Genomic DNA, 12,500 nt, shown 5'->3' on the forward strand with positions numbered 1-12,500 from the left:
CCAATGGCGATTGAACCTAGGACTACGAGAGGTAGATGCCAGTGGAGAGTGAGCTCAGAAGGGTTCTTCTCTTTTTCGAACCTACCGAAATCGTCAAAAGTTTTGGGAAGTGGGTACCAATGGGGAATGAACCGAGGACTCGGGGAAGTGTACACCAGTGGGGAGTGAACCTGGAACTATATGAAGAGAAAATCAGTTGGAAATGAACTGGGACCCAAATCCCGTAGTTCGGCTTCAATTCCCACTGGTATCCATCTCGCAGTCTCAGGTTCCCTCCCCACTGGTGGGCACTTCCCTGGGTCCCTGGTTCATTTCCCATTGGTGCCCACCTCCTATAGTCTCAGGTTGATTCTCCTAGGAACCCAAACCCCATAGTACGGCTTCAATTTCCAGTGGTATCAATCTCCCATAGTCCCAAATTCATTTCCCACTGATATCCTCTTCCCATAGTCCCAGGTTCACTCCCTACTGGTGGGCACTTTTCTGAGTCCCCGGTTCATTACACATTGGTGCCCACTTCCCATAACTTTTGACGATTTCGGTAGGTTTTGAAAAAGAGAAGTACCCTTCTGAGCTCACTCTCCACTGGTATCTACCTCCTAGTCCATCTTCCTCAGTCCCAGGTTCAATCCCCACTGGTGTGCACTTCCCTGAGTCCCATATTAAATCCACATTGCTGTCCACCTCCTATAGTCTCAGGTTCATTCTCCTCTGGTACCCAAAACCCATTGTCCGGTTTCAATTCTCACAGGTATCCATCTCACATAGTCCCAGGTTCATTTCCATCTGATATCCTCTTCCTTTAGTCTCAGGTTGATGTGCTCTTCCCTCATTCCTCATTGTCCACCTCCTATAATCTCAAGTTCATTCTCCTCTGGTCCCCAACTCCCATAGTCGGCTTCAATTCCCACTGGTATCCATCTCCCATAGTCCCAGGTTCACTCCCTACTAGTGTGCACTTCCCTGAGTCCCCAGCTCATTGCCCATTGGTGCCCTCTTCCCATAACTTTTGACGATTTCGGTAGGTTTCGAAAAAGAGAAGTACCTTCTGGGCTGACTGTCCACTGGTATCTACCTCTCGCAGTCCCAGGTTCAATCCTCATTGGTGCCCACTTCTTATAATCTCAGGTTCATTCTCCTCGGTACCCAAATCCTATAGTCTGGCTTCAATTCCCACTGGTTTCCATCTCCCATAGTCCCAGGTTCATTTTCCACTGATATCCTCTTCCCATAGTCGCGGGTTCACTCCCCACTGGTGTTCACCTCCCTGAGTCCCAGGTTCACTCCCCACTGCTGCCTACTTCCAATGACTTTTTCGGGTTTTGGCGGGTTTCGTAAAAAAAAGTAACCCCCCCCCCCCCCCCCCCCCCGGTATTGCTTTTCTGCGAAACCCAGAGTCCCAGCTTCACTCCCCACTGGTCTACACTTCTCTGAGTCTCAGGCTCACTCCTCTTTGTTGCCTGCTTCCCATGACTTTGTCGGATATTGTCAGGTTTCGTCGGGTTTCGTGGGGTTTCGTAAAAAAGTAATGCCCTCCTAGAATTTCATTTTTACGAAACCAGACGAAACCCATCGTCTCAAGTTCACTCCCCACAGGTGAACACTTCCCTGAGTCTCAGGTTCACTCCCCAGTGTTGCCTACTTTGTCGGATATTTTCGGGCTTCATAAAAAGTAATTGCTTTTTTACGAAATCTGCCGAAACCCATAGCCCCAGGTTCACTCCCCACGGTTGCCTACTTCCCATGACTTTGTCGGATATTGTCAGGTTTCGTCGGGTTTCGTGGAAAAAAAAAAAAGAAATAAGGCGACAATGTTGAGAGCAGCCACTTTTGTGTTGGAGATCAATAAATATCCCAATGTGCACGGTTTTAGTCCAATTTCCCCTAATACAGTGAATATGAACAAAATATTAAAATATATGTATTTACGCAGTATTTCCATTGTTTAATATAGCTGAAAAGAAAATTAAGGCTTAACCGAAAGTTATGTAGATGCAGAGTGTTTTGTATGTGTAGTGGGTCTTGATAACCTGTATGCAAATTTTCATGCTTTCAACCCGAATTTGCACGGTTTTAGCTTAATTCCCCCTACTAATAGTTGACTCATTATTCAAATGAAGTTTGACCTTTTCTTTAAACCGGTTAAATCGTTATCAATATCGATTACCATATAAAATGGAAAAGAGCCTAATGTCTGAGCCGATAAGGCATGTTCTAAGTTCTGAAAATAACCAACTGATCTTCTGATTATTTGTAATTTGAAAGCTTTGTCAGCCTAAATAGCAGAACGTAGACCAAAAATCCTTTGGGATTTTGTTTAGAATAGAACTATGGGTGCTATCTGTCCTAGAGCATACGAATTTTAAAGGAAAATGTTGAAATACGTCAGGAGACCATGATATATATATATATAATTCACCGCCTCTTTCTGATTTTATGTTGAATTATCGAGATGGGGAGGCACAATGATCAAGCTTTGGAAATCTGAGTTTTGTTTTGTTTTTAATTTATTTGTTTTACTTTTGGTTTAAGAAACAAACTCGTTCTTGTTAATGAATGCGTTTATTTTAACTCAGTTTTATAAATTAATCTTAAAATTTAATTTTAAGAATCGGGTTGGACCGAAAATAATACTGTTTTAAGAAGATTTGTCACATTTGGCGGTCCTATGAAACGGAAACCGGAATAAACTCCAGTGTGAGATACTCATATATACATAATACTTGACAGGGTTACTCACGGTTTTGTGTCTGTCCCCAACCAATGAGGTTCACACTGCTGTCTACCTCTGGACATGTTGGGTTTGCATTGGGGTTGACGATCCCGACAGAGGTGCCCAAGGAGGCCGGTTTGTCCAGCTTGAGAAGGGCCAGATCGCCATACAGCTCAGATACTGAAAAGGACAGGGAAACCGATATTAGAGTGAAGCCTCCCCATATTGTACTACTTAAGCACTGTCGTAGGGAAATCGCTCTGGTGTAGCGTGACTTTTAGTTGAAGGCGACGAATATTTTGACCATACAATTAAGAAAAGCTCCCTCTACCTGATCGAGAAGGGCATGAATTTGGCCCAGTACCTTCCAAATCAAGTAGGTTTGTTCTTTATTTATTTTTTTCAACTGTCATATTAATTCTTGTTCAATTATTTTTTTTTTTTCAGTTCACTGCATTTAGCAAATGAATATTTAAATTCTGTGGGTTCCAACCACAGACTAGGGAGCAGACCAGACAACAGCCACTTTTTAGTGGCTAATCGTCCCTGGTTGCATAACATAAAAAAGAAAATGGCGGCGCTCGACCTCTCGTGTTCAGATTCTTTGAGTTCCCTATATGGCCATGTCAATCATGTAGACATACTTTGATGATATAAGCCTACCCTTTGATGTCTGCAGTCGCCTTTCGTTTTCTACGGTCACTCATGGCTAAACAGCCGTCAACAATGAACTGAACATCATTGAAACACTGGAAGACGCTCATGGCATAGTTGCGTCACAATCACCACGTTGCTGAATATATTATCCAGGCATGGTTGATAGGTAAAAAAGCCAAATTATGTTCTAGTTACATTTGAAACAAACAAAGTATATCACTGATCTCGTCTCATTGAGATATAAAGAATGATATAAAAATCAAGAAAATCGCCGATAAATAAAAAAGTTGCTAAAAAAAAGCTAAAATAAACAAAAGCAATTTTTAAAATCAAATTTATTCGTAAAACAGTTGGTTTTCAACCGATTTTTCTGAAATAAGGACCAATGTTCTTCTTTTTTCAAGCTGATTTCAACAATGTGACTTTCAAATTCCTCAGAATTATATTTTTTACTTTTAGATTTTAGCTTTTAGGCTTTCTCAAAAAAAGGTGTTATATTCATTGCGTAACAATAGCTTAATACATCGACGGTGAGATTCACAATTCTACACGAATGGACGGTGGCGGCATATCAAAGAGGTGTACCAAATTTATTTACCAACTTCTTAGTGCTAAAATTACAAAGTAATAATTTCGCGTCAGAAAAAATAACTTTCAAGCTCCTATCTCTTTATTACAATAAAATTGATACCACGAATGACAAAATCGCCCCACAAATAAGGGAGTTATAAATTATTCATAATATTTTTTTAAGTTATTAATATAAACCCGATCATTGGAGCCAAGTCTAAATGTACAAGTAAAAGTGTAGTTTAATATGTCTAATTTTGTTTATCATCATAAACCTGGCCTTTTTTCTATTTTCCGTCCACAAATCAAGGTTAATCGAGCTCAGTCAAAGACATTCATATAGAGATTAAATCGCACAGCGTCCCTGGTTTCATATAAAAGAAAATGGCGGGGCTCGACTTCGCACTAGCCACTTTTGATGACGTTTCCCTACCTGTTGTCCCCTCTAGTCCTGTATTCTCTATGGTTCCAACCCACCCTAGTTGTGTGTATTGTGGTTTGCGACAGCTTGGTCTTATCATTTTTAATTGCCATCCGTTCTGTTATCGCCATTAGCTATTATAGTGTATCACATTATTTTATGAATTCAATACTGTAACTGTAGTGTGGTTAAACACTAATTACTTACAGCTGTATTCAGGTGGTGTAAATACTTGGTTAATACGATGATACTGAGCCTCTTCCTCGGCATCAGTTTGTGCATACATTCCCAGGTAAACTTTCCACAATGAGTTGTTGCCCAGTCCTGGCAAGAAGTTATCACTGTGGAAAGATTAATACTGGGTGCTGGTCAGCAGCATAATATCATTCGTACATGCGTGTCCAACGATCAATTTTCAACTATAAAGTTGCGATAGAGTCATAAAAGTAGGATATAAAATTGTGTCTACATGGTTTCCAAAGATTAAATTTGAATTTATAGTAAAAAGCAAACACGTATGCTCAGACAGACTCAACGAATTACACGCAGATTAAATTTGACAAAGAGATATAGTTTTAGTTTAAGTGAAATGAAAAGTCCTCTTTTGAGTCGATTTAAACACATTATCTGGGTGAAGACATCCTCATAATCATTGACTACAGTCAGATATCTGATTTAATAAACGACTATGTTCGCATTTTTCTCTTTACCTCTTCAAATAATATCTCAGATATAAAACATTTGACACATTTGTACTCATCTTAACTTATCAACATATGAAGTAATAGCTGTATTTTTATTATTTTATCAAATTGAATAAAGGTGTTTGCCTGTTTACGAGAGTACTTGGTTTTAAAACATTTAGAAAACATTGATGAATTGTCACATTTATCTAGTCAACGATTTTGAAAAATATTGTGATCTCTCAAGACTTATTTAACCCTCGACCGGCGGAGTTGAATATTATTTTCTTATTATTTTCGTAAAGAGAAAAGCGTCAAATTAAGATTAAAAATGACGAAAACTGAATTCCAGACTCAGATTGTGCCATCTAAGTGACGTGTGCAAAATTCGGCCGTCATTAACTAGCAGAACGGGAATGAAGATCTTCGAACGTTTTGGTATAACAGAAATTGTAATAGTGTTTATTTCAGATTTGTTTTTATGTATATATTGTATTTTGAACTAAGATTTTTAGTTTTCTGCATATTTGACCTAGTTTTCAGTCAACGGCGCCTTTTAGGTACCCACGTCTCGCTACCTCTTCGCCTTGACAGCGGTATGATGGTGGCTTGTAAAGTGAATCAGCAGCAGGTCACGATATATTATCGAATATGAACTTATTTAATTACACGTATAGAAATTCCATTTTACTGTTTCGCTAAAATCAATTTGTGTGATGATCATGAAGCTAAAGCGCCCTTTACCAAAGTTTCCATTCGTCAGCAAATTGTAATAGTCTATTAACAGCGATGCGACAAGGTCTTCAATGAAGATTCTGAATTGTTGAGCCACATCACCATTCTTCAATCTTCAATGGCTTGAATTTGCAAAAGGCCCCACGAGCCCATCACTGCAAATGTTCAGTTACAGTCCAATCAAAACAGGGAAAAGTCACAGATTACTTTGACGAGCCAGTGCGTTCAAAAATGTTTTGAAAGTTTTCAAGCATTCAAAATCCGTTATGTCCCGTGCAGGACATTCCAATCAGTTATTGTTCGTTGGAAAAAGCTGTGTTTGTGTCTGTTCTTGTAAATGATTGTATGTATTATAATGCATTGTATCTACTTGTAGCGTACCTATCTGATTTGATTTATTTGTAGTTTGGGATGATGGAAAGCGTTTGGGCTGGTGATGGTTTTGTGGTAACAAGACGGGATCCTTGTTTTTCAATGGTTTTCATTCTAGTGACCGGAGGGAGGAGGTGACACAAACCGGGTCTCTGGATTTGCATCCTGTTGCAAATCTTGCAGCTGCTCTCTGTACTTTTTCAATCTTGTCTATGTCCTTTTTTGTTTAGGGCTCCCACACGACCCTGGTATATTTTAATATTGGCCTGATGGGTGCTATGTACGCCTGGGCTTTAATTCTTCGTGGGCATTGGTTTATGTTCCATTTGAGAAAACCCAGCATCCTACTTGCCTTTGCTGTGATATGTTCTATACGAGTTTGCCACTTTAGATTCCTATTGAAAAGGATTCCGAGGTATTTTTTGAAGTCAACATGATGTAAAGGATGGTTATGCATTGTGTAATTGTGAATATTGATATGGCTTAGCATTTTGATGGATGGAACTTCATTTACCATTGCCGCTATAGTTAAGATATATCAGGTTAAAGTAAGACCAATTCCCGCCTGTCAAGGGTTAAGACCGTTTCACTTTCTTCTGAAGAAGGTGCGGAGATCGATTAATTTCTTGTTACGTATTTTGTTCTTTACAGTCATTTGGTAGGTGGACCAGTCAACTCACATGCTAAGAAATTAAATTAATCGGAGCGTGTATTAAATATGTGAGTTTGTGTGTGTGTGTGTGTGTGTGTGGGTGTGTGTGTGTGTGTGTATGTATTTGTTTGTGTGTGTATGTGTGTGTGTGAGTGGTGAAATTCATAAATGTAAACAGTAGTCTGGATCCTCTGTTTAAGGGGTTACTACAACGACCATGAAGAAGAAGAAGAGGCTTGGCATGAATCTACATTAAGTTGTGTGACAAATGGTGATTGCATAATTCGGTTGAATTTATTTGGCGGAAAGACTACTTATAGGATAGTAGTAGAGCGTGACTTTTATAATACTTTTAATGCTTCAGAAACTGGTATAAAAAAGCTCTATATGCCATAATATTATGGCTCTTGGAAACTTACTCAAAACAGGCTCCAGATGTGAGTACCCATTGGTCAGCGATGAGAGATCCTCCACAAGTGTGATGAAGATCAGGCGTATTGGCTGTATAAGGGTTGTTTTCTCCCATGTACCAGAGGGACACATGGAAAGGGTACTCTCCCTTTTCATATCTCTCACCACCTATAACTCTTTTCTGCCGGCTAGAGGCTCCATCTGGTGAAGTTGAAAAATAAATATCGAAATCGCATATAAAGTATCTCTCACCACTATAACTCTTTTCTGCCGGCTATGAGATCACATTGGTGAAAGTTGAAAAAAAATATGAAATCGCTTATAAGTATCTCTCACCACCTATAACTCTTTTCTGCCGGCTAGAGGCTCCATCTGGTGAAGTTGAAAAATAAATATCGAAATCGCATATAAAGTCATATGGCAATTCGAAGTCATTCTAAATCTTGTTTTTCCCTTGTATTTTAAAAATAAATAAATAAGATGTTACCAAATAATTTTACTTGAATCGTCAACTTCGACTACTTGGTTTTGTCTAGATATGTAGAATTTTGAAAAAAGATTTTTAAGAATAACGACTAGGATGCCCCGTTAATTGATTCGATTGTTTAATAAACAGATGTAGACAATAGATGAAAGAATGATCATTTTGGGCTGTGTCGACACTATTCTTGAATTCCAGGAGGTCTCTAACTCATTAATTTGGCAAGTTGGAGATAATCGAGCACTGGGGTTGACTGATGAGCCGATTGATTCCGTGGCTACGAAGGCCAACATATAGAATATTGACTGATTAAGTTTGATGCCAAGAGCCCGTTCTGATGCAGACTGAGTAAGGACTTAGTTTAGTAAAAGACTTCAAATTCGGTACATATTTGAGCAGACCAAGCAAAGTCACAGGCTTAGTCCACTCCCCTTTGGCCTTAACTTTGGTCTCTGGAAAGTTGGGACTACGTAGCACAGTCAAATACTTGTAACTAAGTTAACTAATCATCAACAAAATGGCAACTATTGTTCGGAGAGGGCTTAAATTCGATCTAGCTTACATGAACCCAATTTGTTGGGCTTTTTATTCTCTGTGCGAGGATATAATTAAAAGCATATATGGACACGTCGGCTCTGTCCATATCTGAGAACTACTCACTGCAATGCTGTGCACTGAAAAAGCACGTTTTTGTTTCTTTTTTGTTTCTTTTTTTTTTTCGGCCAGAAAACTCGTCCTTCGAATATCGATCAATTAAACTTGAGACTTCTTGAAGCTCTTCCTTGAAGTTTCAGGTTTGAGAGTTTTTCACATGGTGAACGTCATTTCAATGAAGGAAAATGTTTTTTTCTGTTCAAAATACTTTTTTTAAAATTTTTCCAGAGTACGGCAGCAGTTTCTAATGGTGTCACAACACTATGTTATGATGATCTATCTATCCAGGGGCCGTTTTCATGAACGCGGACTAGCACTTAGTCTCTAGCTCTGAATCTCTGACTTCAGTCAAAGACTTGAAAAAATCGGATTTCATGTGCGCTGACTAAGCAAGTCCCAGACTAAAATCGCGGCACCTTCTGACTAAGTTTGGCCAAGTTTTAGTCATTTGCTGAGGCATGACTTCTAACTTAGTCTGAGACTAGTTACTAGGAGATGTCATAGCGTCGACAAGATAGCAGCTATTTTTAGACTGAGCGCTTCGATTCGGAAGGAAAATACGTCGGTTACGAATGACGGAGGCAAAAAGTGTCCTGATACTATTGACACTAGTTTTTTAAAAAACTATAAAATAAGTGCAGATAGTCGAAAGGATATATCGTTGTGAGTAAAAACTAAAGAAACTTAATCTAATCGGCTCGCGAGTTGCAAGTGGACGGAGACTCGAAATGGAGGGTTTGAGTCAAAGAACAACCAAATAAAATTATTTGAATATAGCGGAGACAAAAGTTATTCGGCTGACATCGTAACTGACTGAAATAATGTAATTCATTAGAACACACTTTCTCTTTTGTTTGTTTGTTTGTTGTTTTTGTTTTGTTTTGCAGATAGTCGAAAGTACACATCTTTGTGAGTAAAAACTTTTTTAAAACCTTAATCTAATCGGCTCGCGAGTTGCAAGTGGACGGAGACTCGAAACGGAGGGTTTGAGTCAAAGAACAACCAAATAAAATGATTTGAAAGTATAGTGAAGACAAAAGTTATTCGGCTGGCATTGTAACTGACTGAAATAATGTGATTCATCAAAACACAATTTATCTTTTGTTTGTTTGTTTGTTTGTTTGTTTGTTGTTTTGTTTTGTTTTTTGGTTCGATTTGTTTGAGTTGCAATGAAACTTTCATGGACCTAAATATAGAATTGATAGTCGACCATGGACATCATTGAAGTCTCACAGTCGAAAGTCAATATCAGGTGATTTTATTCACGTCTTACAACGCCCACTTCTAGTCTAGAGACTAGCTAGTCTGAGACGAAAAAGCGTTCATGAAATCCTATTTTTTTAGTCACTTACTCCACTTAGGCTTAAGACTAGCAAGTCATTTACTAGACTAGTAAATAACTAAATCTAGTCCTCGTTCATTTAAATCGATCGATATTTGAAGGATGGGTTTTCTGGTCAAATTTTTAAATATGGGTTTTTCCAGAGTACGACAGATTATCTGATCTCGTACTTTAAAATTTGACCAGAATACTCGTCCTTCAAATGTCAATCATGTTATCAAAAACTCCATCACCTGGGAACGCGAGGACAAGTTTTCTGGTCATTTTTTTTTAACACGAGTTATTCCAGAGTACAGCAGTTAATGATTAACATTTACTGAATAAGTATGATATGGTCAAAACAAAACGCTTAATTTAGCGGAACGTATACGGGAATCAGGATCTCATTACATGGTCTGCTGGCGACATTAAGTTTTTATGATGCCACCCAGTGAGATTAATTATACATAAATGAATATGACTTCGTGTGATTAAATTATCACATCAGCTCATTAATTCATCAAATTTATTTATTCTAACACATTACTTGCTAGCAAACAGCTGAATGTTGCTGTGATGAGCAGGCTGAAAGGTCTCATACATAAAGACATCGTGGTGAATTATTTGAAACTGGTGTCTACACCTGGAAAGTAAAAAAAAAAAAGAAAACGAAAAAAATATGTATTAGATCCATTATGATGATAATGCAATGGCGTATAATTGATTTTAAAAAGAATTAGTGAAACCCTTCGCCACTCAAAGGTAACCTGATGTAGAATGTTAAATTTAAATCAAAAAGTATTAGAACGTGAAATTATTTGTTTTGTTTGTTTTTTTCTTTGTTTTTGTCTTTATGTGGGTTATGTGTTGTTTCGTTGTTGTTTCTGTTCTTTTCTTCTTTTTTTTGGGGGGGGAGGGGGTGGTTTTGATTTTGTTTGTTTAAGTTTGTTTTTGTTTTTTGTTGTATTTGGGGGGGGGGGGGTTGGTTGGGTTTTTTTTAGGGAGGGGGGGGGTTATTGGGTTTTTGTTGGGGTTTTTTTTTTTTGTTTTTGTTTTTTTTTGTTTTTGTTTTTTCTTGTTATTCTTTTGTTATTGGACTTTTTTTTTTTTTTGCATAAAACATATGGATTTAGCCAGTGAACCACAGTGCTCTGGATAATCACACGTATTTAAACATTTGACCAGAAAAATTGTCATTCAAATATCGATCGATTTAAATGACTCTCATCATGTCAGCAACTATCAAACCTGGGACCCCGCGAGGTCATCCAAACTTGTCCACAAGGCAGTGGCGGTTTTATTTCAGAGTTTCCCTTTCCTAGACATGTTGCAGTCTAAGGCTTACGATTCCTTTCCAACCGTTGTGTGTATTCAGTTCTCCTAGATTAATTACAGCTCCGTTTTTACTTGCTCCATTCACCCAAGAAAAGCCCCAGATTGGGGACTTTGGGTGTAGTCATTTGGCGTTCATTTGCTTGGAGTCGGTCCCTATCAACCCCACCCGCGTCGTGGGTCAAAGCACGTGCATATATAAGTATGTGCTTATGATATTGATTTGGAGGATTTCTTATCTCTTGTTCCCTTCCTAGGCACTGTTGACTTCCATTTGGGGAATCAGGGATGAGGAACAAGGGCACATGCGTCTGGAACCACTACACAGCAGGAAAATAAGAGCTCACTAAGCTTGCTTCAGTGGAACGGAGACGGATTATTTCAACAACAACAACAGAATAGCTCCTACACACAAACGTCATCAAGATTATATTGATATAGCCTTCATCCATGAAACTCATCTAAATGAAAATATGAGATTTACAATAAGAGGACACCGATACCTTAGACAAGATAGACAAGAACATAAAAGAGGAATACTAATGCAAATTAAAACCAAATACCCATTCTAGGAAATAAATATTGCTAATATGGATTCATAGACTGACTCAGAAAGACACGGGGTCTCATTCGCCATCAACAACTGCTACTCCCTATATACAAAAAAAAAAAATAAATCTAGACAGGATAGAAGTAAAAGACACAAAATCCCTAGATCTCGGAGACTTCATAAGTCATTTCCAAAGCTGAGGATATGATCAGCTTGATAAAAGAGGAGAGGAGAATAAAACACTGGCTCATAGAAACCAATCTATAATGAGGATGGTCCAACCACATATTTCTCAAGAGCAGGGAGAACAACCCCAAGCTCAAACCTTTGCCTTGCATTGACGATATAGATTTTTAAATGTTCGGTGCTGTCGAGTCACAATTCGCAGGGAGTGACAATAGGCCAATATCGACGTGCACGTATTTACATATATGTACACGTCGGCCATTAAAAAAAAAATCAAAATACAAAACCAGGACACTTTTCAAATATTGACAAACCATTACACTATTGATATCAACTGAATATAATTTTTTTAAGAGTCAAAGACTGAACAAAAGGCAGCTAAAGAAAGTATACCAAGTGGGGCTCGAAAAGTTTATCTTCCTATATTATTAATGTGCATTGAAGAAATGGAACATATGAATCAACTGATCACAGAAGCAAGAGAAAGATACAACAAAAACATGAAAGCTTATAAAGAAGTTGAAGATAAATTCAGAAGAGAATCAACTGATATTGCAAGGAGAGCATGATAAGAAAAGACTGCAAGTTTGAACATGGATAAATGTGGGAGTTTGATAAAAATTCTAAATATCTTTATCTTGATTTCATGTGGGTCACATTCAGTCATTCAGGTGTGATCTTTATTGGGATTATATAATATAGACTTTGGCCGACGTACACGCGTTTGCAGGTCTGATAATCGAATGCAGCTATAGGCTTGAT

The 12,500-nt window shown here is 38.2% G+C and overlaps 1 protein-coding gene across 1 annotated transcript in view; it reads right to left on the bottom strand.

Annotated features, from left to right (window-relative positions):
• Window positions 1-2,740: 2,740 nt before the first annotated feature.
• Window positions 2,741-12,500, bottom strand: part of LOC144968210 (trypsin-2-like) — a gene marked incomplete at its 3' end in the record, with an annotated part of 10,775 nt that continues 1,015 nt past the window's right edge. Inside the window, 4 exon segments of the mRNA XM_078906333.1 lie at window positions 2,741-2,893; window positions 4,569-4,702; window positions 7,223-7,415; window positions 10,218-10,313. Of these exon segments, the coding sequence (XP_078762459.1) occupies window positions 2,741-2,893; window positions 4,569-4,702; window positions 7,223-7,415; window positions 10,218-10,281 (544 nt within the window).

The sequence above is a fragment of the Berghia stephanieae genome, chromosome 1 (assembly GCF_034508935.2).
Source record: "Berghia stephanieae isolate SIO BIC M18660-M18661 chromosome 1, UCSD_Bste_1.3, whole genome shotgun sequence".
In the NCBI taxonomy this organism is placed as follows: domain Eukaryota; kingdom Metazoa; phylum Mollusca; class Gastropoda; order Nudibranchia; family Aeolidiidae; genus Berghia; species Berghia stephanieae.